This window comes from Mastigoproctus giganteus, chromosome 10 (assembly GCF_048544385.1).
Source record: "Mastigoproctus giganteus isolate SK-2022 chromosome 10, ASM4854438v1, whole genome shotgun sequence".
NCBI classification, from domain to species: domain Eukaryota; kingdom Metazoa; phylum Arthropoda; class Arachnida; order Uropygi; family Thelyphonidae; genus Mastigoproctus; species Mastigoproctus giganteus.
In genome coordinates this window covers 188875377-188900737 of record NC_143584.1, presented here as the reverse complement: position 1 = coordinate 188900737, position 25361 = coordinate 188875377, and the positions used below count along the sequence as shown (strand labels likewise).

General features: G+C 35.0%; 1 protein-coding gene across 1 annotated transcript in view; it reads right to left on the bottom strand.

The window, feature by feature from the left end:
* The window catches only part of LOC150079660 (histidine--tRNA ligase, cytoplasmic-like), a 129270-nt gene that overhangs the window by 28021 nt on the left and 75888 nt on the right, over positions 1-25361 (bottom strand). Inside the window, exons 9-11 of the mRNA XM_090383156.1 lie at positions 18336-18460; positions 12541-12613; positions 5214-5356 (exon numbers count right to left, since the gene is read on the bottom strand). Of these exons, the coding sequence (XP_090239282.1) occupies positions 5214-5356; positions 12541-12613; positions 18336-18460 (341 nt within the window). The remainder of the gene's footprint in view (positions 1-5213; positions 5357-12540; positions 12614-18335; positions 18461-25361) is intronic.

Genomic DNA, 25361 nt, shown 5'->3' with positions numbered 1-25361 from the left:
CTGGGAGGGTAATGTGGATGGTTGATCTGTAACATGCTATTTTTCATCAGAAATGTCTTCACAACAATTGCAGAATGTGTGGGGACATTGTCATGCACCAAGAACCAGCTGCCTTTCTCTCGAAACTCACCCAGAAAATGCATTTCAACACTCTTAGAAACCTGTACATAGAACACAGTATTGATTCTCTCCCCTCCAGGAAAAAATTCTTGTGACTCACACCCTGTTTGTCAAAAAAGATGATCAGCATCATCTGGATCTTGGATTTCTGTAAACAAAACTTTCTAGGTTTTGGTGATGATTTTGAAATCCACTGCATGCTTTGATACTTTTCTCTAGGTCATACTGAAACACCCAGGACTCATCTTCTGTGATGATACAGTCAAGGAAATTAGGATTGTCTTGACAGGTCTGGATGAAATCTTCCCATGATGACATCTTTGTTGCTTCTGCTCATCTGTGAGGATTGCTGCACAGATTTTCCACAGACTTTCCTTTTCCCTAAATCTTCAAGCAAAATTTGAAGAATTGTCTCTTTATTCACATCCAACTCATCAGCCATCACCCTGAATGTAAAACAATGATCTCTTGCCATAAATTCTCAAACTTTTGCAACTCTCTCCTCATTTGGAGAAGTTGCCAAATGGTCACTTCTTGGTATGGTATGCCAAACATCCTCACATCCATCTCTGAACTGCTTATACCATCCAAAAACATCGATAAGACTTAACATTTCATCATCATAAATAGTTTTTAACATTTCATCCTTTTTTGCAGATTTTCCCAGTATAAAGCAAAATTTGATATTTGTTCATTGCTCGATTGCAAAATCGTAACATTGAACAGTAATGCTACTAATAAAACTGATTGTTACTTGCAACCTGTCAGCCTACTAGAGAATCTCTGTACCACCATCTGTTGAAGGAAGTTTGAAATACAACACACCATTTCCATTTATTTTCAAACTCATCAAACATGACCACAACAGCACCAGTCTGGGAACTTTATTGCCACACCTCATATAATATTTATAGCCAATTAACACTTAAAGGCATATATTATTATTATCATTAGCTATATGGTGCAAGGAAGCCTGAGGATTTTGTTGCACCAGCCAAAAAAAAAAAAATTCCTAGAGAGAGAGAGAGAGAGAGAGAGAAGGGAATCACCAAGAAAGAGAAGAATGATGATATCCAGCTCAGTACCCTGGTATGCCAAGCCCATACTCACCAGATGTGAGCCCCTGGGGTTATATGTTGGTGTCCAAAAGTTAAGTTGAAACCATAAAAATTCAGACATCGAGAAAAATATGTACTTAATGGAATTTTATCAGATCTTTCCTAGAAGAATTATTATATGATTGAATTATATTGATATTGAAAAGAAATAGACTTGTATTTTCAAGAATCATAATTGCAAAATTATAACTACTCAAAACTAAGTAGTAGTAGAGGCAAATGATAAAAAGAAAGCAAGCTTATACAGCATCAGCCAAAAAAAAAAAAAAAAAAAAAGCCAACACTTCCCATTTTGGCTGTCCATCCCCTCTCATAGTTTAATTTAGTTCTTCCTTGAATTTATTTAAGCTATCCACTCCAGCAATCAACCACCTGCTGGCTAAAGGTAAACTTCCACACATCTATTCTGAAGGATGAATCTATTCTGAAGCCATCCTTCCTCAGTTTGAATTCATGCCCCTCTCATGCAAGAGAAGAAAGAATGCCATCAGCATCAAGCTTGCTCAATCCATTCTAAGTCTTAAATACCTCAATCAGATCTCCTTGCAGGTGCCTAAATCCCCAGACATTGCAATTTCCAAAACTGAAGCTTTTCCTGGTAAGAGCACCCTCTTGTTCCCCTAACCAATCTAATTGCTCTTCTCTGTACCCATTCCAACAGATCCACATCCTTCATAAAATAAAGCTTCCAGACTTGTATGCAGTACTCAAGATATGACCTAACTGTTGCCTTATACAATTGGATAAATACATCCTTATCCCTGCTGAAAACATTTCTGTATATCATTGACAAAATCCATAAGCTGTCCTGGCAGCCTGCCTGAACTGTTCAGAGAACTTCATATCTGACTGAGAAATTACCCCCAGATCTTTTTTCATTCTCTACACAGTTGGTACATTAATCTGGGATTACTGATCCACATCAAATTCTTTTCACTTCTCAATATTAAACTTCAGTTGCCCCTTCTCAGCTCATCTGCCTAATTTGTCTAAATCTTTTTGCAGTAGCATACCCTGATTACTGTGATTAACTATCCTGCCTACATTCATATCTTTTGGAAACTTAGACACTAATCCTGATATGTCTTCATTAATATCATTAATAAATACAGAAAACAACGAGTCCAGTGCTGGGCCCTCGGAGATTCAGTTAATAACACTGATACCAGAAGGGCAGCTCCCATTGATAACCACTCTCATGTTTCTGAAACCAGTTCTGTACATTACGGCCTTGTATCCAGCTGCAAATGGAAAAATCCAATTGCAGGTCAATATACTGCAGCCACAAAGGAATACATCTTCCTGGAAACAATTTCCAGATAGCCTGTAACATCTAAATGTTGCTCAACTGGTATCAAGAGGACAAATATATATACCACTAAAACAATCCCCGTTTCATTACACTGTTATGTTGTCAGCCTGCACTGTCAACACCTGGCAGAATGGGTCAAAGGATTCATGCCATTCTGACCATATTCTGATCTGCCCACCAGTATGAAATAACAGGAACAGGGAATAATCAAATCAGACATTTTACCAATCTTTCCCTAATTGGTGTTGGTGTTCCTAAGCCCAATGTAACATAACTCCTTTTTTTTTTTTTTTTATTGAGAGGGTGTAATCAGTGTTGAATCCGCAGGAGGTGGGGTGAGTTTCACCCCAGTGGAATAAAATCTCCCCCCCCCGGCGAAAAATAGTAATTTTAATTTTAATATTCGTTCAAATATCTCAGAATTTGAAATTTTAGCCAAATATTTTTGTTTAATTTTGATTGAAATTTTCTTCTTACTGCACTCTTTAGGAGCCATATTATCAGTTTACACAATGTTGTAATTATAAAATACAAATTCAATAAATTTTTGTCAAATTTATCGAATTCATATTCAATAAATTTGACATAATTGGTCATAATTATCAAATCAATAAATGGAATTTGACATAATTGGTCATAATTATCAAATCAATAAATGGAATTTGACATTCGAATTCACAACACAAAAATTCACATCAACTAAGTGTGGTACTCATTAGGTGGTACTCAGTGAAAATAAATCACTAAAATTCAAAAGAGACGCAATTTTCAAAATAATTAAATGGGAAATATTTCTGGCTGCACAAATTGTAACTAAATGCCACTATTTCAAGTGTTGGCATTTTCGTTTTATGGTTTTCAGGTTCCCTTTATTTTCACACAAACCATCTCTTGATAGTATTTCACACAAACGGTCTACATCAGATGAAGTTTGTTCTATGATTAATTACTCTCTGGCTGAAAGAAAATCTTCATACATCCATCCTTTTTCAATTTAAATTTATGTCCTCATGTGTATATAGCGTTACCTGTTTGAACTGACTGCAACCTTTCCATTATCCCGCATATTTCTGTCACCCTCTATTTGCCTCTCACATCAACGAGCTGTTTCCAGCCACAGGGTTGTTGTTGGCTGGTTATTTGGATTTTTTCAGCAATGTTGATACTCCGAAGATACAGTCATAAACCCCAGCAGAGTTGCAATTTCCAAATACTGGCACTGACTATTGTGCCACATTCAAAGTCATTTAAATTTTTCATTTTGCACATTCTTGCACTGAATTGCACATATACAGCATACCTATGTATCTGTCCACTTGCTTTATACTGCATATGAATATGTGATGCTGTTACTGATGGAGCACTCCATTTCATGAAAAGGGTGGCGTACCTAAAAAAGTGCATACCCATTGTAGATTTATATGCACTCTCCTAAATACATGAAAACATACATCTATGTATGTACTCGTGAACAGGTTTATACTGTTCTTATCACAATGCAATTTAATTATTTGTACCAGCAGAAGATAAGTTCTCCTAAGGTAGACATGCCCAGCTCGACCTAGCAGGCATGCCTATTTATAAGGTGCACTATTTAATTATCTTTAAGACTTTCAGAATTGTTCACTTTGTAATGTCATCCTTTATTTTAACATTATAAACAGATAAAACTGTAAATAACATCTTGAAGAAGTTTTTTTAAGATGCTTTAAAGATTTGCAAATGTATATTTTTAATTTTTTTTTTAAATGTAAGCACTTGAAGAAACAATCTATAACTCTACATTTTTAATATTGCTCTTTATTTTAATAATGTAATGGAACAAGAGTAAATGCAATAACTGATGCCAGTATAAACTGAAAGCTAAGCAAAGACTAAAGTTCACACAGGTTTATTTTTAGCTAGCCAGTGTCACTGTGAAATTTTGAAGTGTAAAGTGAAAAAACATATATCTTAAAATGCTTATAAATTGGGAAATATTTGATATTTCTAGCAGGAATCACTGTTTTTTGGGTTTTTTTTCCTGGTTGGTTGGTACATTGATAAGAAAAAAAAAATAAAAAAAATTAGTTATTATTACTATTTTTTTTCTTTTTCAGTTTCATAACCTAAGTAGCAATTTTCCTATATCACCCTTTAACAAGCTTCTCTGCCACGACAGTATTTCTGAGTGGGAAAAAAAATAATTTTTTTCCATTTGTAAATATATTTCCTAGTTATAAATAACAAGGATTACTTTAAAAATAAATTATTATGTAACTTAAAAATTGTTTTCCAGTAACTATACTGTTCCAGTAACTATTATTTAATTAAACAAAGTCAACACTGTTGGCTTTTTAAAATGAAACCATATATAAGTGAAAAAATAATAATTTTATTTTACTTACTTTTTAGCCACTTTTGTATATTTGGATTATATTTCTACATAATATAAGAATATGATGTTTTATTAATGAATTAAAGTGTATTCCTCTTTTAAATAACTTTAGTATTGCAAAATGAATAATAAATGCATGTACACTAATGTGCCTTCCATAAAAATAACAGGTAACAAAAATCTAAACACATTAAAACTTTTTTCTTATCATTTTCATTATCAGTGTAGCAGTTTTAATTGTAAAAACAAAACAGACACAAAAATAAAGGAAACACAACAGACATACCTTTGCTTTCATCTCCATTATGGTAAAAATCCGTTCAATTCCAATACTTAACCCAACACATGGAACTTGTTTTCCTTTAGCATCAAACATGCAGACCAAATTGTCATAACGACCCCCACCTGCAACACTTCCAATATTCTGATCTGTAAAAAGCAATCAGAAACAAACATGACTGCATCCTAACATACTTTCTGACAATTTTTGTATATGCATTACACACATACACACAAAAAGAATAAGATATTACAAGTATAAACGATTTTTTTAATAAGAGAATTAAAATATATTAAATAAAATATACATTTTTATGTTTTTTGGGGCACTTCCTTATATTTATTTTCTGTTCAATTAATGAAAAAAAAAAAAAAACATAAAAACCTAGTTTTCAAAAATTCATTTATCTTGCAATAAACATTAGTAATTCTTTATTGGCTTATATTGAGAATTCCCTGTAGTATATGGTTGGGATGATCATTGTAATAAGCATTATTTACAAAATAAAATTAAATAAAAGAAAAGACAAAAATAAAATTGAGCATAGTACATAAACTGAGATAAAAAAACGGAATGGTACTGACCTTGTGGATAACACAAAACACTACAGCACATTATACTGCAAATTTTAATGTATTAATAGTAAGGAACACAAATCAGACTACATTGTTAAAAACCAATAATTTAATTATCACAGATGGTTTCAAAAATAATTACACATTTCCATTCCATCCTCAGAGTGATTACAGAATATTCAGAGTTGCAACTTGCCTTTATTAGCATTAGTAGAGGAATATGATGCAAGAAAGCAAGCTTATACAGCATCAGCCAAAAAAAAAAAACATTCCCATATCACCCATCCATTCACTCCAAACGTTTGTTTGAATTTATTTAAGCTGTCAACTTCCACAATGACAGATGGAAGTTTATTCCAGCAATCAACCACTCGCTGGCTAAAGGCAAATTTCTGCACATCATCTATTTAACAGGTGTCTTTCCTCAATTGAATTTATGCCCCTCATGTGCATAATCTAAGCAAGAGGAAGAATCCCATCAGCACTGAGCTTGCTCAAACCATTCAAGGCCTTATACACCTCAATCAGATAACTTCGCAGGTGCAGGTGCCTAGTCTCTAGATGCTGCAATTTGCAGAACTTAAGCCTTTCTTGGTAAGAGCAACCCTTTGTTTCCCTCACCAATCTTGTTCCAGCAGCTCTACATCTTTTCTAAAATGAGGCTTCCAGATTTGTATGTAGTACCTAAGGTATGGCCTGATCATTGACTTATGCAAGGGGATAATTACCTTCTTATCCCTGCTAGCAAAATTCCTGTACATCATTGATAAGACCCCCATGATCTGCTCTGGCAGCCTCTTTGCACTGCTCAGAAAACTTCATATCTGACTGCACAATTGCCCCACGTCTTTTTCATTCTCCACTACTACCCTTAGTGTAGTACCTCACCTCACAGTTGGTATGTTACTCTTGGGTTACTGCTACTCATATGGAGTTTTTTGCATTTATCAATGTTAAACTTCAGTTGCCACCTCTCAGTCCATCTGCTCAACTTTTCTAGATCCTGTTGCAGTAGCATACTGTCATTAGTGTCATTAACAACCCTGCCAATCTTCATATTGTCTGCAAACTTAGACATTAAGCCTGATATACCTTCATCAACATCATTAATAAATACAGAAAACAACAATGGACCCAACACTGAACCCTGGGGGACTCCACTAATAACATTAGTCCATGAAGAGCAGTGTCCATCGATTACCACTCTCTCTCTTCTCCCACTCAACCATCCCTTTATCCATAGCAGAAATTTGCCCTTAATGCCATACTGCTCCAACTTGTACAGTACTCTTCCATGTGCAACAGTATCAAAAGCTTTCCTAATATCCAAGTGTATGATATCAAAATTATTTTTTGCATCCGATTCCTTTGTGACCACATCATAGTATCCAAATTGGTCAGACGAGACATTCCCTTAACAAACCCATGCTGTATCTGAACTATAACTGCAGTCTTGTCTAGAAGATCCTGCAGGTTTCTTTAACCAGTGACTCCATTATTTTCCCCAGAACAGAAGTTAAACCAACAGGTCTGTAATTACACATGTCACCTTTATATTGTTACAGTAATCAGAGTGGTATCATATCTCTATCAGAAACACAAGAGCCGACCAGGCTAGCCAGGTGGGTAAAGTGACTGTCTGGCAACCCAAAGGTCGCGGGTTTGAATAAGAGTAAAATGCAAAAACTTTGGGAGGTGCATTAAGGCCACAGAAGCCGATGCGCCAACAACTAACAAAAAAAAAAAAAAAAAAACAAACAAACCAAGACACAGGGATTCCATGATTGAAATATATAAAAAGTACGTTTTGAAAGATGTATGAAAATTGCTCTGTTAGAAGAAGAAAAGTAAAAGTAGGAACTGTGAGACACAAGACTCTGGATGGACCTGTGACATGAAAGTCAAAGTGAACAATGGCACTGGGAAACACAACATTCCATATGGTGGAATAAATCACTAGCAGTTACTACAGAAAACTATCTTGTGCTAAAGAAAGTACAAAAGATACTAGCAAACTGTACAAATCTTCAATTCAATAATAATAATAATAATTATTATTATTATTATTGTTGTTGCTGTTGTTATGTTATTACATATTTATTTATTATTAATGTTATTTATTACAATTATTTTACATAAATTTTTATATATGTTACCTATATTGATATATATAGTATACACTCCTGCCTACAAGTTTGGAATCATGGCATATGACATCAGTTTTTTTTAGTTTTTTTTTGAAATTACCTATGGCCATGTATGTTTGATATAAAAAAACAATGCACTATAAAGTATTTTAGGCTTTTTTATTTTAAGATTTTTTTTATTAAAAATTTAAAAATTTACAGCAAAAAAATATTGAAATGATTAATATTACCAGCTATACTAATGTTTCATCAAAATATCCTCCACAAGATTTTATCACTTCCTTACACAGACTTGGCATTCTGGCAATTAATTTTATAACAGTGTCTTGACTAACATTATTTTAAGTGATTATTATTATTATTAGCCATATGATGCAAGGAAGCCTGAGGCTTATGCTGCACCAGCCAAAAGAAATTCACAAGTTACCCTGAGAGAGAGAGAGAGAGAGAGAGAGAGAGAGAGAGAGAGAGAGAGAGAGAGAGAGAGAGAGACATCACCAAAAAAAAAAAAAGAGAAGGATGGTATCCCGCTCAGGACCCTGGGTTTGCCAAGCCCATACTCAGCAGATGTGAGCTCCTGGGATGATTGCAAGGTTTCCCATAAATTTTGTGAAGATGGGCAGACTTCATAGACTTGATTGGTCTATATCAGGGGTGGCCAACTTAATTTGTGATGAGATCTACTTTTTTTTCTTAAAAATGTGCCACGACCTACCATCTCAAGAATTTCATTGCACATGGTTAAAAAAGTTAATCAACACATATTGAAAAATGTTGTTTATAAATTTTAAAATTAAATACAATTCAGAATTCTTATTTTAAATTCGCACGTATTTAAAATTTTAATTTATGTGAAGTTTGTGTATTCATGTTATCTGCCACAAGCTTTCAAACTCAGGAAAATACAGTGATAAGGCCAACAGTAAAGAATCTTCTGTATGCAAATCCATAAGAGAACAGCGATTCTTTGTCTTTGTTTCAAATACGAAAAGGCCGATTCACATAGATATGTGGAACCAAAACAGGAATTTAAAAGTTCACTGCATTTTTTTACATTTGGGTACTTTTCTCAGCAAACATATTTTCCAAAGTCTTGTAATGATCTGGCTTTTAGGAAGATATCATTTCGCAATGTAATATAATTTCATTTTCAAGTAATATTTTCTCCACTTGAAAAATCTCAGCGACTTTTTTTGCAATTTGTTTTGTATCTAAGTCGACATTAAATGGATAAGAAATATATTGACAATGTCTTCAATTGTTTTAAAATCACTGAATCTGGTTTCCAAATCATCCACAACTTTCTCAATTTCGGAAACATATTTCTCACTATTAAATTCAAAAACAGGATATTTTTTGCAAATGATCTTGCATATTTGCAAAATGATCGGATTTTTTTTCCCTTTGAGATCATTAGCCATTGCCAAAAATTAATATTTATATGCAAAAATACTACTAATCAGTGTGTTGAAGTGCCTTTCAACTAATCAAACAACAGCATTTTTCTTTTATCATTACAAAAAAAAGTATTCTAGTTCCCACTCTTGATGAAAATGATACATTTTGCTCTTTTTTGTAGTCTTCGTTTAAAATCAAAGGTTATTAAATTAGTGTATAAGTGTCCAGTTATTAATACTAGGTAAGCTAAGGTTTGTTGTTTGTTATTTGGTTTTTAGGAGCATTAGCAACTAAGGCCATATTGCTCCGTAAGTAAGCTAAATAAGAATTCGACACACACTATGCTCTCCACCACGTAACTTCGTAAATTTTCATTAGACAAGCCTAGCAGCTGCGCAGCGAAAAGGGTAGTTACGTAATTCAACAGATTTGTAATTAGCTTATGCAGTGGAGTGCATAATAATAATATTTAGATTTTGACCAATCTATTTTTTATATATATTTAAAATTCATCGTGATCGACTGAAGCCGCGATCGACTTGATGGCCACCTCTGGTCTATATGATTCTATAAAAGCTATACTGAGTTTAAGTCAGACAATTTGGGTGGCCACACCATAATTTACAATACTTCCTCCTGTTGTTTTGTTGCTAGAAACTCCCTGCATGGATTAGAGTTGTGCATTGGGTCATTGTCTTGTTGTCATATAAAATTTCTCTCAAAAAGTCAAAGTCCAGAGGATACTGCATTATGTTCAAGAATGTTTTTATAGCTTTCTTTTCTTTAAGTTCCTTCAATTCTGACAATTGAAGGAACTTTAACAAAATGTCATTAACTCCTGAAAAAAAAAAAAAAAAAAAGCAACCCCAGATCATGATAGAACTACTACTGTGCTTGATTGTAAGTACTAAACAATGTGGTACTATTTTTTCTTCAGTTGATAAACTCACAAACTCTACTCTGGGATCCAAAAATTTCAAATTTGGATTCATCCATCCACAGTTTCCATTCGTCACTTGTCCAATGTTTATAGCTCTGAGCCCAAGCCAACTGTTTATTTCAATTTTCCAGTTTTAACAAGGGTTTTCAGACCACTACACGACCATTAAGTCCTGCTTGTTTAAGACGAAGTTTTACAGTGGATGTAGACACAGGAGTTTCTCTGTTCCTACTGAACTCAGCTCAGATTTCAGATGCAATAAGTCATTGATTGCATTTAGAAATCAGTATTATGCTCTTATCTTGTGCTTTGGTTGTTACATCTGGTTGTTCTGATCGTGGTTTGTTCTTTAAACTGCCAGTCTCCTTGAATCATCTAAATAGTAGTTTGTACTCATTTAAATGACATTTCTTGCCAATAATTCTTGTAGAATAACTTTCTTTATACAGAGTTATAATAGCACTTCTTTTTTCAACAATCAGTTCCTTATTTCTTGCATGTTCATCACAAAACAGACAAAACTTACACCAAACACTCTTTCTGAATGACAGGTGTTCGATTTTATAAGTTAGAGCTTCTTATAAGTTAAAGCTCCTCAATTTATATTATTGCAAAACACTTTAGAATAATTTACAATATTCTATAATATTGAAACAATACTCACACTTTCTAGAATCATCTACAAAGTTCTACCATATTTGGGGATCATCAACAATGTTCTACCACATTTAGGACTCTTTCACACCTTTCTGGAATATTCTTGAATATTTTAGAAATTTCTTAAATTGAAATACTATTTAAGAAATAGAAATTTATTAAATAGTATTCAAGTTTTTTAATTTTTATACATAACAGAAAATATTTTAATAAAAACTTTGAAAATTAAGAAAAAAGAAACATGATTCCAAACATTTTAGGCAGGAGTGTATATATTATTTATTTTAAACTAACTGAAATCCAGGAGTAAAAGTAAACTTGATGGAAAACTACAAAAGACGTGAATACAGGAAATTTTACAGCAAAATCGGAAAAGTTGGCAGATATATGATATTCTGAACTAGTGAATAGTCTATAATTAATTTGTTACTGGCTATTCTACTCATCTCAGTGTTTCACTTCTGCACCTGCATTCCATATACATGTGCACTTCCTTTCTGAAGAAACTCTTGTAGCAAAGCAACAAAAATTTACTGGATACCATTCTCTGACTCGTGCAAGTTTTCAGGTTTGCTGGTATACATTTGTTCTTTAGCCTATCCCCATATAAAAAAAAAAAAAAAAAAAAAAAAATCAAGGGATTCAAACAGGACCCTGGTTAGCCAGTCTGTTGGTCTTCAATTTCTGATCCATTTGTGTACAAAGTGTATCTAACCAGTCCCAAATATCAGTTTGTAAATGTGTGTGTTTGGAAGGGGGGGGGGGGTATCATCTTGTATAAAAGAAAGTTTTGGTGTATTATTACACTGCTGTAGTTATGGCCAAACAAAAAATCCCTCAAGCATGCTTAAATCTATTACCACTCATTTTGCCATGAATAAGATATGTGCCAATTAGTTGCTTCACAATCATTTAACATCAAACAGTCACGTTTGGGCAATCTGTCTTGTCTTACCAGTTTACTTATGTCTACTTATGTTTAAAAAAGATTACTTGTGTTTAAAAAAGACTTGGTCTCTTGTCAAGTCATGCAGTAAACTTAATTCTCCTATCACATCCTTCAGGATACAAGTCTTACGGAAAAGGTTTGATGGTTTACACTGCTGATCTTTTTTTAAAGTTTGCTGAACAGTCCCATAGCTTACTAATCCTCTCTTGCTCCTCTTCTGGCAGACTTGCAGATTTGTAGACTCATCATAAACATCACACACACAATCCATGTTTTCCGGTATTCTCTACAATGTTAGTGTGTCCAAATGCACCCCCCCACACACACATTGCTGATAGAACCAGCTGTCAAAAGGAATTTCTGGTGGAAATTTCTATTTGTGAACAGAATGGTTTTCTAGTGAAATCTGAGTAGGCAGGCAGGCAGGGGGGGGAGGGAGAGAGAGAGAGAGAGAGAGAGAGAGAGAGAGAGAGAGAGAGAGAGAGAGAGAGAGAGAGAGAGAGAGAGAGAATGGTCAAAATGATCCCCATGCTATCATTAAGAGGTTAATCCATATATCCTGATGTAGGAAAAAGTAAAGCAGTCAAACTGAATAAAAAAATAGAGTTTACAAGTAAAAATCAGAGAAAGAAATATCTATGTTTACAATAATGCAAAAGTGCATTACCTTTCAGGGAAGCTTCATATATGATTCCTGTGTAGTAATCTAATCCTCTTGCTAAACTAAGATCCAACATTACCTACAATGTAATAAGGGAAGGGTAAGAAGTTTGTTCTTGCTACAGTTAACACAATTTATAATATTAGAATTCTAAAGTATTAAACAGATATTATCTTCAAAACCCATACAACACCCCACTAAATAAACCTTTTTTTATATATATATATATAAATTGCAGATCTACTTCTATTTAACACTATTCATCAAGTAACATCTTAGACATAAACATGATATAATGGAATGTTTATAAGTTCAAATAATATTGCCTTTTATGACATATTGTTCTAATACTGTATCCAAATCAGTAATGATGTTAATTAGGCATAGCATCTATTTAGTGTAGATTGCTACAACTTCCTCCTCTTTTCTTTTAGCATTAGCATTAGTTGAGGCATATGATGCAAGAAAGTAAGCTTATACAGCATCAGCCAAAAAAAAAAAAAAAAAACCCTTCCCATTTCACCCATCTGGTCACTCTAAATGTTTGTCTAGTTCAGCCTTAAATTCATTTAAGCTATCAACTTCCACAACAACAGATGGAAGTCTGTTCCAACAATCAACTACCCCCTGGCTAAAGGTAAGCTTTCACACCTCTGTTCTACAATTGTCTTTCCTCAATTTGAATCTATGCCCCCTCAGGTTCTTAATTTGAGCAAGTGGAAGTATCCTGTCAGCACCGAGCCTGCTCAAACCATTCAAGGCCTTATACACCTTAATCAGATCACCTCACAGTTGCCTAGTCTCCAGGTGCTGCAACTTGCAGTACTTAAGCTTTTCTTCATAAGCACACCACTTTGTTCCTATCGCTAATCTTGTTGTCCTTCTCTGTACTCACTCTAGCAACTCCACATCCTTCTTAAAATGAGGCCTCTAGACCTGTATACAGTACTCAAACTGTGGCCTGACCACTGCATTATACAAAGGGATAATCACCTCCTTGTCTCTGCTAGCAAAATTCCTATATACCATTGACAAAACTCCATGATCTGCTCTGGCAGCCTGTCTACACTGCTCAGAAAACCTCACATCTGACTGCACAATTACCCACAAGTCTTTTCATTCTCCACCTCCCTGAGTGTAGTACCACACAGTTGGTACATTTCTCTTCGGTTACTGCTACCCATATGGAGTACTTTGTATTTGTCAATGTTAAACCAGTTGCCACCTCTCAGCCCATCTGCCTAACTTTTCTAGATCCTCTTGCAGTAGCATACTGTCTTTACTGTCATTAACAACCCTGCCAACCTTTGTATCATCTGCAAACTTGGACATTAAGCCTGATATACCTTCACTGGTATCATTGATTAATACACAAAACAACAATGGGCCCAGCACCGAACCCTGGGGGACTCCACTAATAACATTAGTCCACGTAGAGCAGTGTCCATTTATGATCACTCTCTGTCGTCTCCCACTCAACCATCCCTTTATCCATTGCAGTAACTTGCCCTTAATGCCATACCGCTCCAATTTGTACAGCAGTCTTCCATGTGCCACAGTATCAAAAGCTTTCCTGAAATCCATGTATATGATGTCAAAATTATTTTTTGCATCCAGTTCCTTTGTGATCACATCGTAGTACCCAATCAAATTTATCAGACAAGACTTTCCCTTAACAAACCCATGCTGTGTCTGAACTATTACTGCTGTCTTGTCTAGGTGATCCTGTATTTACCTCTTTAACCAGTGCCTCCATTATTTCCCCCTGGAACAGAAGTTAAACTAACAGGTCTATAATTATTTGTGTCACCTTTAAACCCCCTTTGCGAATTGGGGATACATTTGCACATCTCCAGTCCATGGGAACCTACCCCCCGAACCTAAAGATGCTCTAAAATAATTATGGCTAAGGGTTTGCTAACTTCCCTCGCTGCCTCCTTCAATATAACTGGATAGATTCCATCCAAATGCCTTTTTTATGTTTCAACAATACTTCAACAATTTGTCCTCCACTTTTGCTCTCAGTTATTACAAAATCACTTAGCTCCCTGTTAGAGTTTGATAAACTTCTTGCATTCCCCTCCTAGATGCAAAATACTCATTCAGTTTATCAGCTACTTGGGCAGGATCATCAATAGCAAACCATCTATGTTAAGTGGATCAATCTGATTCATCCCCTTCCTTTTAGAATTCATATAAGTAAAGAATTCTTTGCTGTTTTTCTTTGCAACCTTTGCTAAAGATTTCTTGTAGTCTGCCTTTGTCTGCTTAACCTCCTTTGTGTTGATTACAGACTACCTCAGAGGTTCCCAAACTTTCTCAGTTCACGGCGCCCTTAGTGTCCCAATAACTTTTTCACGGCACCCCTACTCCAAAAGAAATACCTAACACAGTGGTTTTCGACCTTTTAATATATACCTATATAATAATTTTATTCTTTATACAGAGGTACTAAATAAAGATCAATTATAGATCACCTCAAAATTAAAAAGATACAGTACAATGGATACCGTACACCTTTTTATAATGAAATAAAAGTATAAATTTCAAAAAAAAATAAAAATAATAATAATAACTTTAAGTAACTTAAACCGAAATTACATGGAACCCCAAGAATGTTGTTGCGGCACCCCAACTGAAAACCACTGGACTAGCTTATATCTTCCATAGGCTTCTGTGTTGCCTGATAATTTATATGCATCCCATTTTTCTTCTCTGCCATGAGCCTCATTGCTTCATCTGACATCGATTTAGGCCTAAACCTTGAACGGTATTTCATAGTTGGTATGAAAAGCCTAATAGCCTCTAAGATTAAGTCCCCGAAGGCTTCCCATTTAGAATTCACCCTTGGTAACACCATCAGTTGATCCCACTGTACAGGATTTAAAACTGTCTGAGACCCTGTAGTCACCTTTACAGAAACAAAAACCTTTTTCTTTACCTCTGATAGTAATTATATCTTTAAGTAAATCCCACACAGTACACTGTTCCACAAAAGTCTTACTAGTGTGTGAGTGACCAACCCACAAATTCCATTCAATATCTGGGGTTGAAATCCCCCATTATAAGACATTCTGATTTACTAGCTCACTCTATTTCTCTGTACAATTGTTCATTGTACTCATTCGAGTCATTAGGCCTATAACACACTCCTACTCTTATTTTTGCTTTCGCAGTGCTTATGTCACACCCAACTGACTCAACAGTGCACTATCCATCTATATCAACTGGATGTACTTTCTTATATTTTGTGTTTCTTAAGTAACAGCATAACCCCTCCTCCCTTCCTGTCCTGTCTATCCTTTCTGTACATATTGTACTCCCTAAATTCCATTTCTGCATTCCTTATATCTGTGTGATACCACATCTCTGGTATCCCAACAATATCTGCCTTTGATGTCTTGATAAGCACTTCAAATTCATCAATTTTATTTACTATACTTCTAGCATTAGTGTACATGCAAGTATACATGCACTTGTTCTTACTCTTAGTTACCTTAACACAGCCCATGTATTTACTTGTTCCATGATAACTCCCAGTAGCTCTTGAAGTTTCCCGCAACTTGCTCTCTAGACTGCTGCTCATTACAACAGAAGTAGTGCAAGAATTACTTTCACCTCTGCCTGCGGCTACCGTTTCACAGACTATTCTAAATAGTCTGTGAATCCCCCCCCCAATCAAGCAGTTTTCCGACCCACCTAACACTGCCTTGATAACATCAGCAAATATTTTTGCACTCTTTCTATTTAAGTGTATCCCATCCCTGTAGAAGCAGTCTCTCCTGTTAGCAAGCACAGACCACGCTGAAAAAAATTCTATCCCGTGAGCCTTGCACAATCTCTCCAGGGTCAAATTGATTGACAAGCCACTCATCATATACTCCCTCCTATCGTGTCTCGGCAGAATTGCAGACACTTTCAAAGTTAACCCTAACTTGTGACTTTTTTCCATCACTGACCTCTATTTCTTAAGTAAATCTGCAGTGCCAATGTGTACAACAATAAAACAATTTTGATGATATATCACTTTACAGACAAATTTTAACACTAGTGAAGATATACCTGTAAGCTCAACCACATTTCAGTTAATATTATTAAATTATAATCTAGTACCTGAAGCATGTTGATTCATCCTTTAATTTTTTTAGGCTTATTATGACCTGCAATATCAGATTCAAATGATTATCATACTAAGTCAAACCTTTTATCAAACTATTTTTTTGTAGCAACTTCTGTTCCTCTTTGTTTTAGAAAAATAAGTGATTTTATTCATTAAAATATCTAATAGAATAAGTTATTGTTTTCCTAAACAGGATGAATCCTGCTTAACTGCTCACAATTATACATCACATTGTAAGACAAAACCATTTTAATAACTTTCAAGACAATTATTAATCTAGTTTTAATATGGATTTTAAATTATAATACTGCAATAGCGCAAATTGAAATAATAAAATAATCTTGTTAAAACAAAAGATTTGGAATTTATCCAAAAATGGATTATTAGCAACATGATTAGAACTGCCTTTACAAAAGTTGCAAGTCAGTCAGGATAGACACTTTTTTCAAACATAACATAATATGCTAAGACCTGATTGGAAAATCTATGGTCTTTGAATAAAAATATCTTTAAACAAATCAAATATAAGAGTCTTTTGGCACACACACACTTCTTTATATGTAAAAAAAAATTAACCAGAAAATTTGATTTCAAAGAAAAAACCTTTTGGTTCATGCCATTCCTTGCCAAATTGTATATTATAGCTGATACGCAGAAAGTAACAATATTATTTTCAAGATTAGACGAAAACAAATGTAGTCTCAATAAAACTTCCAAAGTAATAAGTGAATTAATAGCACATAAACATGGAAGTAGGCATCAACTATATACGGTACTAATTAAGGTACTATTTTAACATAAATAAAGATTCATTTACTTAATCTTTATAAAATTTAAATTTCTTTAAAACTTTAGAGGATAGCAAAATTTTAAAGCCTTATTGTAATAAGCATTGAAAACTACAGGTATAACCAACATTTGTTGCAGAGACAAAATTCCTTCTATAACTATAGAACAGTGCTGAAATATGGCAATTATCTTCCACTTTGCTTTAATGGGGACAAAGATTAATGAGCCTTTGCACAACCAATCACATTTCCATATAAGATGGAGGGCTGGTATATGAATATCAGTGAAGACTGGCTTATAATTTCAGTAATTTCACATCAACTTTTCTTAATAGCATTCTTAGAATGCTGTTAAGAAAAGAATGTTTTTTCAATTCTATATTTTGTAATGATAGTAATGTCTCATTACTTATATAAATAACATTCAAAGTGAGAAATGCACAAATTTATATGCTAAAAGTTTCAGTGTATTTAGGATACTACAATGAGAGAAAAATTAACTGTATTAAGAATATTAATATTATGACAGTTACCTACTATAACAGTAAGCTATACTGTTATGAGTATGATGAGAAAAAATGAACTGAATAACAATATTAACACAAATAAAGTGAAGACTTTATTATTAGAATAAAAAATTAATACTATGGATCATTTTGCTTTATTATTTGATAATGGAATTAAAAATTGAAAAGAGATCTTGAATGACTAAATTTATTTTTTAAATACTGAAAATCAGCAAGGTCATTTTCACAACTCTTAGAAAAAAATTATATAGATAAATCTAGTTATAAAGAAACTGTTAATTCAACCTGTCACACAAATTTTTATGTATGAAATCTGTTTAAAATATACATTTAAATTCCATTAAATACTTTACTATATAAACTAACCTTTTCTGAAATCCCATACAAATTACAATAATGAAAAAACAGCTTCATTGATTTTAATCCTTCTTTTGCCATTTCATTAAATGACATACTGCTATCTAACAACTCATCAATAAGTTCTACTCCACCTATTTAAAAAAAAAGTTAAAGTTCATTATTTATAATTCTATAATATGACATGTTTACAACTTTCTCTCCTGTAAGAAGAAAATTGTAAGAATAGGAAGAGAGGGATAAGATACAGAATTAGGATAACAATATCAAATGTGAAGATGATGGATAGAAAAAGAAAACTGGAAAACTTAAGAAGGGAGATGGATATGGGTAAAGTAGATAGGCTGGGTTATGTGAGAGTAGATAGGTAGGAGGGAGAAGGGTCTTCATATGTCAGAATTTAAGAGTTTTATATTGTGGTGAAGAAGAATTGGTGTTGCAATAGTACTGAATAAAGAAATGAATGTGTAGAAGGGGCTGAATATATTTGTGACAGAATAATGATGGTGAGAATAAAAGCAGAGCCTAGTGATGTGGTGGTGCAGGTATATATATGCCAACATCAGATTATGATGAGCAGGAAATAAATGGAATGTAAGAGAGATGGAGTATAAGACATGTTTAATAGAGAAAATCAGAATTGTTAGCTAGCAGTACAAGGGAATTTAAGTATGGTAGTGCCAGAGAGGAAATATAGAAATTATGTGGGAAATTATGATTTAGAAAGGAACAAATTCAAGAGAGAGAAACCAGTTGAATATGGGAGAAGAAATAAATTGGTAGTGATGAATACATTGTTTAGGAATCATAAAAGGATATGTTATTATACTTGGAAAATGCCAAGTAATGTCAAGGACTTAAGAGTACAAGTTTAAAAAATACACAATTTTTTCATAAGATCTGATGCTGACAGATCATAACATAGTGATTATGAATGTAAAAATAATTTAAGAGATCTGAGAGAGAGTAAAGAAGGATAATAAATGGGATATGAATAAATTTACAGGAATATCCCAGTTAGCATTACCCCTTTTAGTGCTGTTTCATTATAGCACTCTTGAAACTTGGGAAATTCGATTTTTACTAGAAATTAAAAGAAATCACAAAAATTCACATACCATGTAATGTAATGAAAATGACGTTATGTTATTCACTAGTTAAGTTTTCTTTATTCATAAAAAAGTCAAATATATACATACAAAAAGTAGTTAACAGTTAAAATTGGTCAATTGCCAATTTAAAATTTCCAGTTGTTCAAGTGAGTCCAACTGGTTGCCCTTAACTGCAACATGGCAATGGGTTAAGGCTGAAATGATTGAATTCATTCATGTAGCCAGTCAGAGTTTACATATACATACATATGTAGTACACACTCACAGCTAATCAACACACTCCTCTCAAGTTCTGTTATGATCGCCTGTGTACACATTCTTATTTAGGCATATATATATATATTTTTTTATTACACATCATGTCTGGAAAACAGCCTATAACTTCAAGTGATAATAATATATCTAAGGTGCCGAAGAAAAGCATTTCTTTGACTGTAAAACTGCAAGTGTTGAGGCAATTGGAAGCTGGTGAGCCGGTGGATGTGGGCGCCTCTTTGAACTTGGCTATGTCCACAATTAGAACAATTATCAAAAATGCAAAGAAGAAAAAGGCTGCCGCAATGACAATCTCAAAGTTGTCTGCAATGAGGGTGACTTGTTCAAGGAGCAATTTACTTGAAGAAATGGAAAGATAGCTTAGTATTTGGAGGGAGGACCAAACACAATGGAAAATGTCCATAAGTTAACTGAAAATAATGGAAAAAACAAGCAGCACCTTCAGACACCTTCAGGAAGAAGAGAAGATACATCACAAATATTCACAGCCAACAGAGGCTGGTTTGATAGACTCAAATGGTGCACTATCCTCCACAGCATAATATCTCTGGTGAAGCTGCTAGTGTGGATACAAAGGCATGTAGACATGTATAGTATCTTATGTAGGATGGCACCTGAATGAAAGTTCACCTTCACTTTTGTACACTGTGATGATTACAGAGTTCTGTAAAAGGCCAGAAATGTGTGTAATATTATGTAGTAGTAGTAGTGGCATGCAAGAAAGCAAGTGTATGAGCTTATGCAGCATCAGCCAAAAAAAAAAAATCACACGATTCCCTCCAAATACCTGTCCAGTTCCTCCTTAAATTTATTTAACCTATCAACTTCCACAACGACAGATGGAAGTTTGTTCCAGCAATTAACCACCCACTGGATAAAGGCAAATTTCTGCACATCTATTCTACATCTGTCTTTTCTTAATTTGAATTTATACCCCCTTAGGTTCGTAATCTGAACAAGTGGAAGGATCCCATCAGAATTCAGCATGCTCAACCCATTCAAGGTCTTATACACCTCAATCAGATCGCCGTGCAGGTGCCTAGTCTCCAGCCATTGCAATTTGCAGAACTTAAGCCTCTCTTGGTAAGAGGATCCCTTCATTCCCCTCACCAATCTTGTTGCCCTTCTCTGTACACGCTCAAGTAAATCTACATCCTTCCTAAAATGAGGCCTCCAGACCTGTACACAGTACTCAAGGCGTGGCCTGACCATTTCCTTATACAGAGGGACAATCACCTAATTTTCCCTGCTAGCAAAATTCCTATATATCATTGACAAAACCCCATGACCTGCCCTGGGAGCCTGTCTGCATTGTCAGAAAACTTCATATCTGACTGCACAATTACTCCCAGGTCTTTTTCATTTTCTACCATCTTAAGTGTAGTACCACACAGTTGGTACTTTTCTCTTGGGTTACTTCTACCCATATGCAGTACTTTGCATTTGTCAAGGTTAAACTTCAGTTGCCACTTCTCAGCTCATCTGCCCAAATTATCTAGATCCTGTTGCAGTAGCACACTGCCATTACTGTCATTAACAACCCTGCCAACCTTTGTATCATCTGCAAACTTTGACACTAAGCCTGATATACCTTCATCAATATCATTGATAAATATACAAAACAACAGTGTACCCAACACCGAACCCTGTGGGACTCCACTAATAACATTAGTCCACGAAGAGCAGCACCCATTGATTACCACCCTCTGTTTTCTTCCACTTAACCATCCTTTTATCCATTGTAGCAACTTACCCTTAATACCATTCTGCTCCAATTTGTACAATAGTCTTCCATGCGCAATAGTGTCAAAAGCTTTCCTGAAATCCAAATACAGTGGATTCTGGTTATTTGGGCCACCGGTTAATCAGGGCAGCCATTTATATGGGGCAAATCTTAAAAAACAAAAACCAATCGAGAAAATAGCCAGGGTTTACTTCGCTTATTTGGGACAAAATGCCGTTTAATTGGGGCAGGAGACCTCGGCACTGGAGATTACCTTACGATTGTCTCCGACCATACCACATAATTCAGTCGGATTTCTGGAGGTCACAACCATAAAAACAATTAGCAGTCACCTGTTTATTGGGCTTTTCTGTTAGTGCAATCTATCATAAATGGACAGTAAACTCGATCTTATTGAATTTACGGTAATACCGACAGCTGGAATTCTGTGGGTTACTATGGTAAAATGTGTTTACACTTCCATGGAATCTTCAATAATACAAAAAAAATTAATTTTCAGAATCTTCTCTTCATTGCTATTTTTAAAGCTTTGTAATTTGTTACTCCGTTCTCACTTGCGCGTGTTGTGTTCCTTGCAATTTGTGTGCGCCGTGTTCTTTGTTATTGATTGCTTATCTTTTTACTGTTTTAAATTTTAACCCCCACCCACAAATGTCAGTGAACAGAAAAGTAAACTAGTTAGTATGTACATATTACAGTACATATTAATTATTCCGATTATCACGTATATTCTTCCGATTTTCACGTAACATTTAATTGTTTAATTAGTAAGGTAATAAAGAGTAAATTTATGCTTAATATATCTTAATATATCTGTGGATAACATTCCTCCTATTTTCGCTAATTAGAATCACTGTTTAATAGAATTAAAATTCAATTCACAAACGTGATCACAATGACCGGCGCTTACTACACATCGTATAGTGAACGGTACTTTACTGTGGTGAGTTCGTTGTAACGTGATTTGAATGTACAGTGAACTAATTGTAAAGGGGGGGGGGTAAATTGTATTTTTAACTATTTACGTGAAACTTCGGATAATTGGGGCAGCCGCTTAATCGGCCCAAAATGCACTAGTCCCGATGTGTGTCCCAAATAACCCTAATTGACTGTATATGATATCAAAATTATTTTTTGTATCTAGTTCCTTTGTAACCACATCATAATAACCAATCAGATTTGTCAGACAAGACTTTCCCTTAACAAACCCATGCTGTGTCTGAATTATTGCTGCAGTCTTGTCTAGATGATCCTGCAATGCATCTTTAACCAGTGACTCCATTATTTTACCCGGAACAGAAGTTAAACTAACTGGTCTGTAATTACTCGTGTCACCCTTCAATCCCCCTTTGTGAATTGGGGATACATTTGCACATCTCCAGTCCGTGGGAACCTCCCCTGAGTCCAAGGATGCTCTCATAATTATGGCTAAGGGTTTGCTTACTTCCTTTGCTGCCTCCTTTAATATAACTGGATAGATCCCATCCACCCCAGGTGCTTTTCTTATGTTTAACTTCAACAATTTCTCCTCCACTTTGCTCTCAGTTATTACAAAATCATTAAGTACCCTGCTACAATTTGATAACCTTCTGCCATTTTCAAACCTTAATAATTCCTCATGTGTGAATGTAGATGCAAAATACCCATTCAGTTTGTTTGCTATCTGAGCAGGATCATCAACAGCCAAACATCAATATCAAGTGGACCAATCAGATTCATCCCCTTCCTTTTAGAGTTTATATAAGTAAAGAAATCCTTGCTGTTTTTCTTAGCATCTTTTGCCAAGGATTTCTAGTAATCTGCTTTTGCCTGCCTAACCTCCTTTGTGACCTGATTACAGACTAGCTTATATCTGCCATAGGCTTCTGAGTTGCTTGATAATTTATATGCATCCCATGCATTTTTCTTCTCTGTCACAAGTCTCATTAGTTCATTTCATAACCATTTAGGCCTAAACCTTGAACAATATTTCTTAATAGGTATGAAACTTTTAATAGCATCCACGATTAATTCCTTGAATGCTTCGCACTTAGAATTTATTGTTGGTAACATCGTCAGTTGATCCCACTGTACAGAATTTAAAAACTGTCTGAGACTACTGTGTTTGGGCAGTGTATGTTTTTGTGTTGTTTAGTTGTTTCTGGCCATTTTTTCACCAGGCAGGGGATCACCTGGAAAGTCTACCCAGTGTCTGTCTACACCACAGGGAGATTAGCCACAATTACGCATGAACCATGGCCAAACTCAACAGTCATGCACTAAATGTCCAAAGCGAGTTTGGAGCCATTTAAAAGAACCCTGTGCCAGCAAGCCGGCAGCAGCACACACACACACACACACCCAGGAGTCAGGACATCAGAAGATGAAGAAATAAAGAAGAAAATAGCATAAAATAAAATTTTAAAAAAGAAAAAAAAAGTCTTTATCCATGTCTTTGCCCACTTCTTTATCCAGTGCTGCCTAAAGTCATCCAAAAAATCTTTGGCAAAGGATCCAAAGAAAAACTTCTTTACTTATATAAACTCTAAAAGGAAGGGGAAGAATCAGATTGGTACACTTGATATCAATGGTTTGATAGTAGATGATCACTCTCAGATAGCTGCCAAACTAAATGAGTGTTTTGCATCTACATTCACACATGAGGAATTATTAAGGTTTGAAAATGGAAGAATGTTATCAAACTGTAGCAGGGTGCTTAATGATTTTGTAATAACTGAGAGCAAAGTGGAGGAGAAATTGTTGAAGTTCAAAATAAGAAAGGAACCTGGGATAGATGGGATCTATCCAGTTATATTAAAGGAAGTGGCAAAGAAAGTAAGAAAACAATTAGCCATAATTATGAGAGCATCCTTGGACTCGAGGGAAGTCCCCAAGGACTGGAGATGTGCAAATGTGACCCCAATTCACAAAGGAGGATCAAAGGCTGACAAAAGTAATTACACACCTATGCGTTTAACTTCTGTTCCAGGAAAATTAATGGAGGCACTGGTTAAAGAAGCACTGCAGGATCACCTAGACAAGACTTCAGTTATAGCTCGGACACAGCATGGTTTTGTTAAGGGGAAGTCTTGCCTGACCAATTTGATTGGATACTATGATGCAGTCACAAAAGAACTGGATGCAGGGAATAACTTTGATATTATATACTTGGATCTTAGAAAGGCTTTTGATACTGTTGCACATGGAAGACTGCTGCACAAATTGGAGAAGTGTGGCATTGGAGGTAAATTGCTGCTATGGATAAAGGGGTGGTTGAGGGTGAGAAGGCAGAGAGTGGTAATCAATGGACATTGCTCATTGTGGACTAATGTTATTAGTGGAGTCCCTCAGGGTTCAGTGTTGGGTCCATTATTGTTTTCTGTATTTATAAATAATATTGATGATGGTATATCAAGCTTAATGTCCAAGTTTGCAGACGACACAAAGGTTAGCAGAGTTGTTAAGGACACTACTGACGCTATGCTGCTGCAACAGGATCTGGAAAGGTTGAGCAGATGGGCTGAGAGGTGGCAAATGAAGTTTAACATTGACAAATGTAAAGTACTACATATGGGAAACAGCAACCCCAGAGCAGCGTACCAACTCTGTGGTACTACACTAACAGTGGTAGAGAATGAAAAGGACCTGGGGGTAATTGTGCAGGCAAATATGAAGTTCTCTGAGCAGTGCAGACGGGTGGCAAGAGTAGCTCATGGTGTCTTATCAATAATATACAGGAATTTTTCTAGCAGGGATAAGGAGGTGATTATTCCCTTGTATAAGGCAATGGTCAGGCCACACCTTGAGTACTGTATACCAGTCTAGAGGCCTCATTTCAAGAAGGATATAGAGTTGCTGGAACGAGTACAGAGAAGGGCAACAAGATTAGTGAATGGAACAAAGGGTTGCTCTTATGAAGAAAGG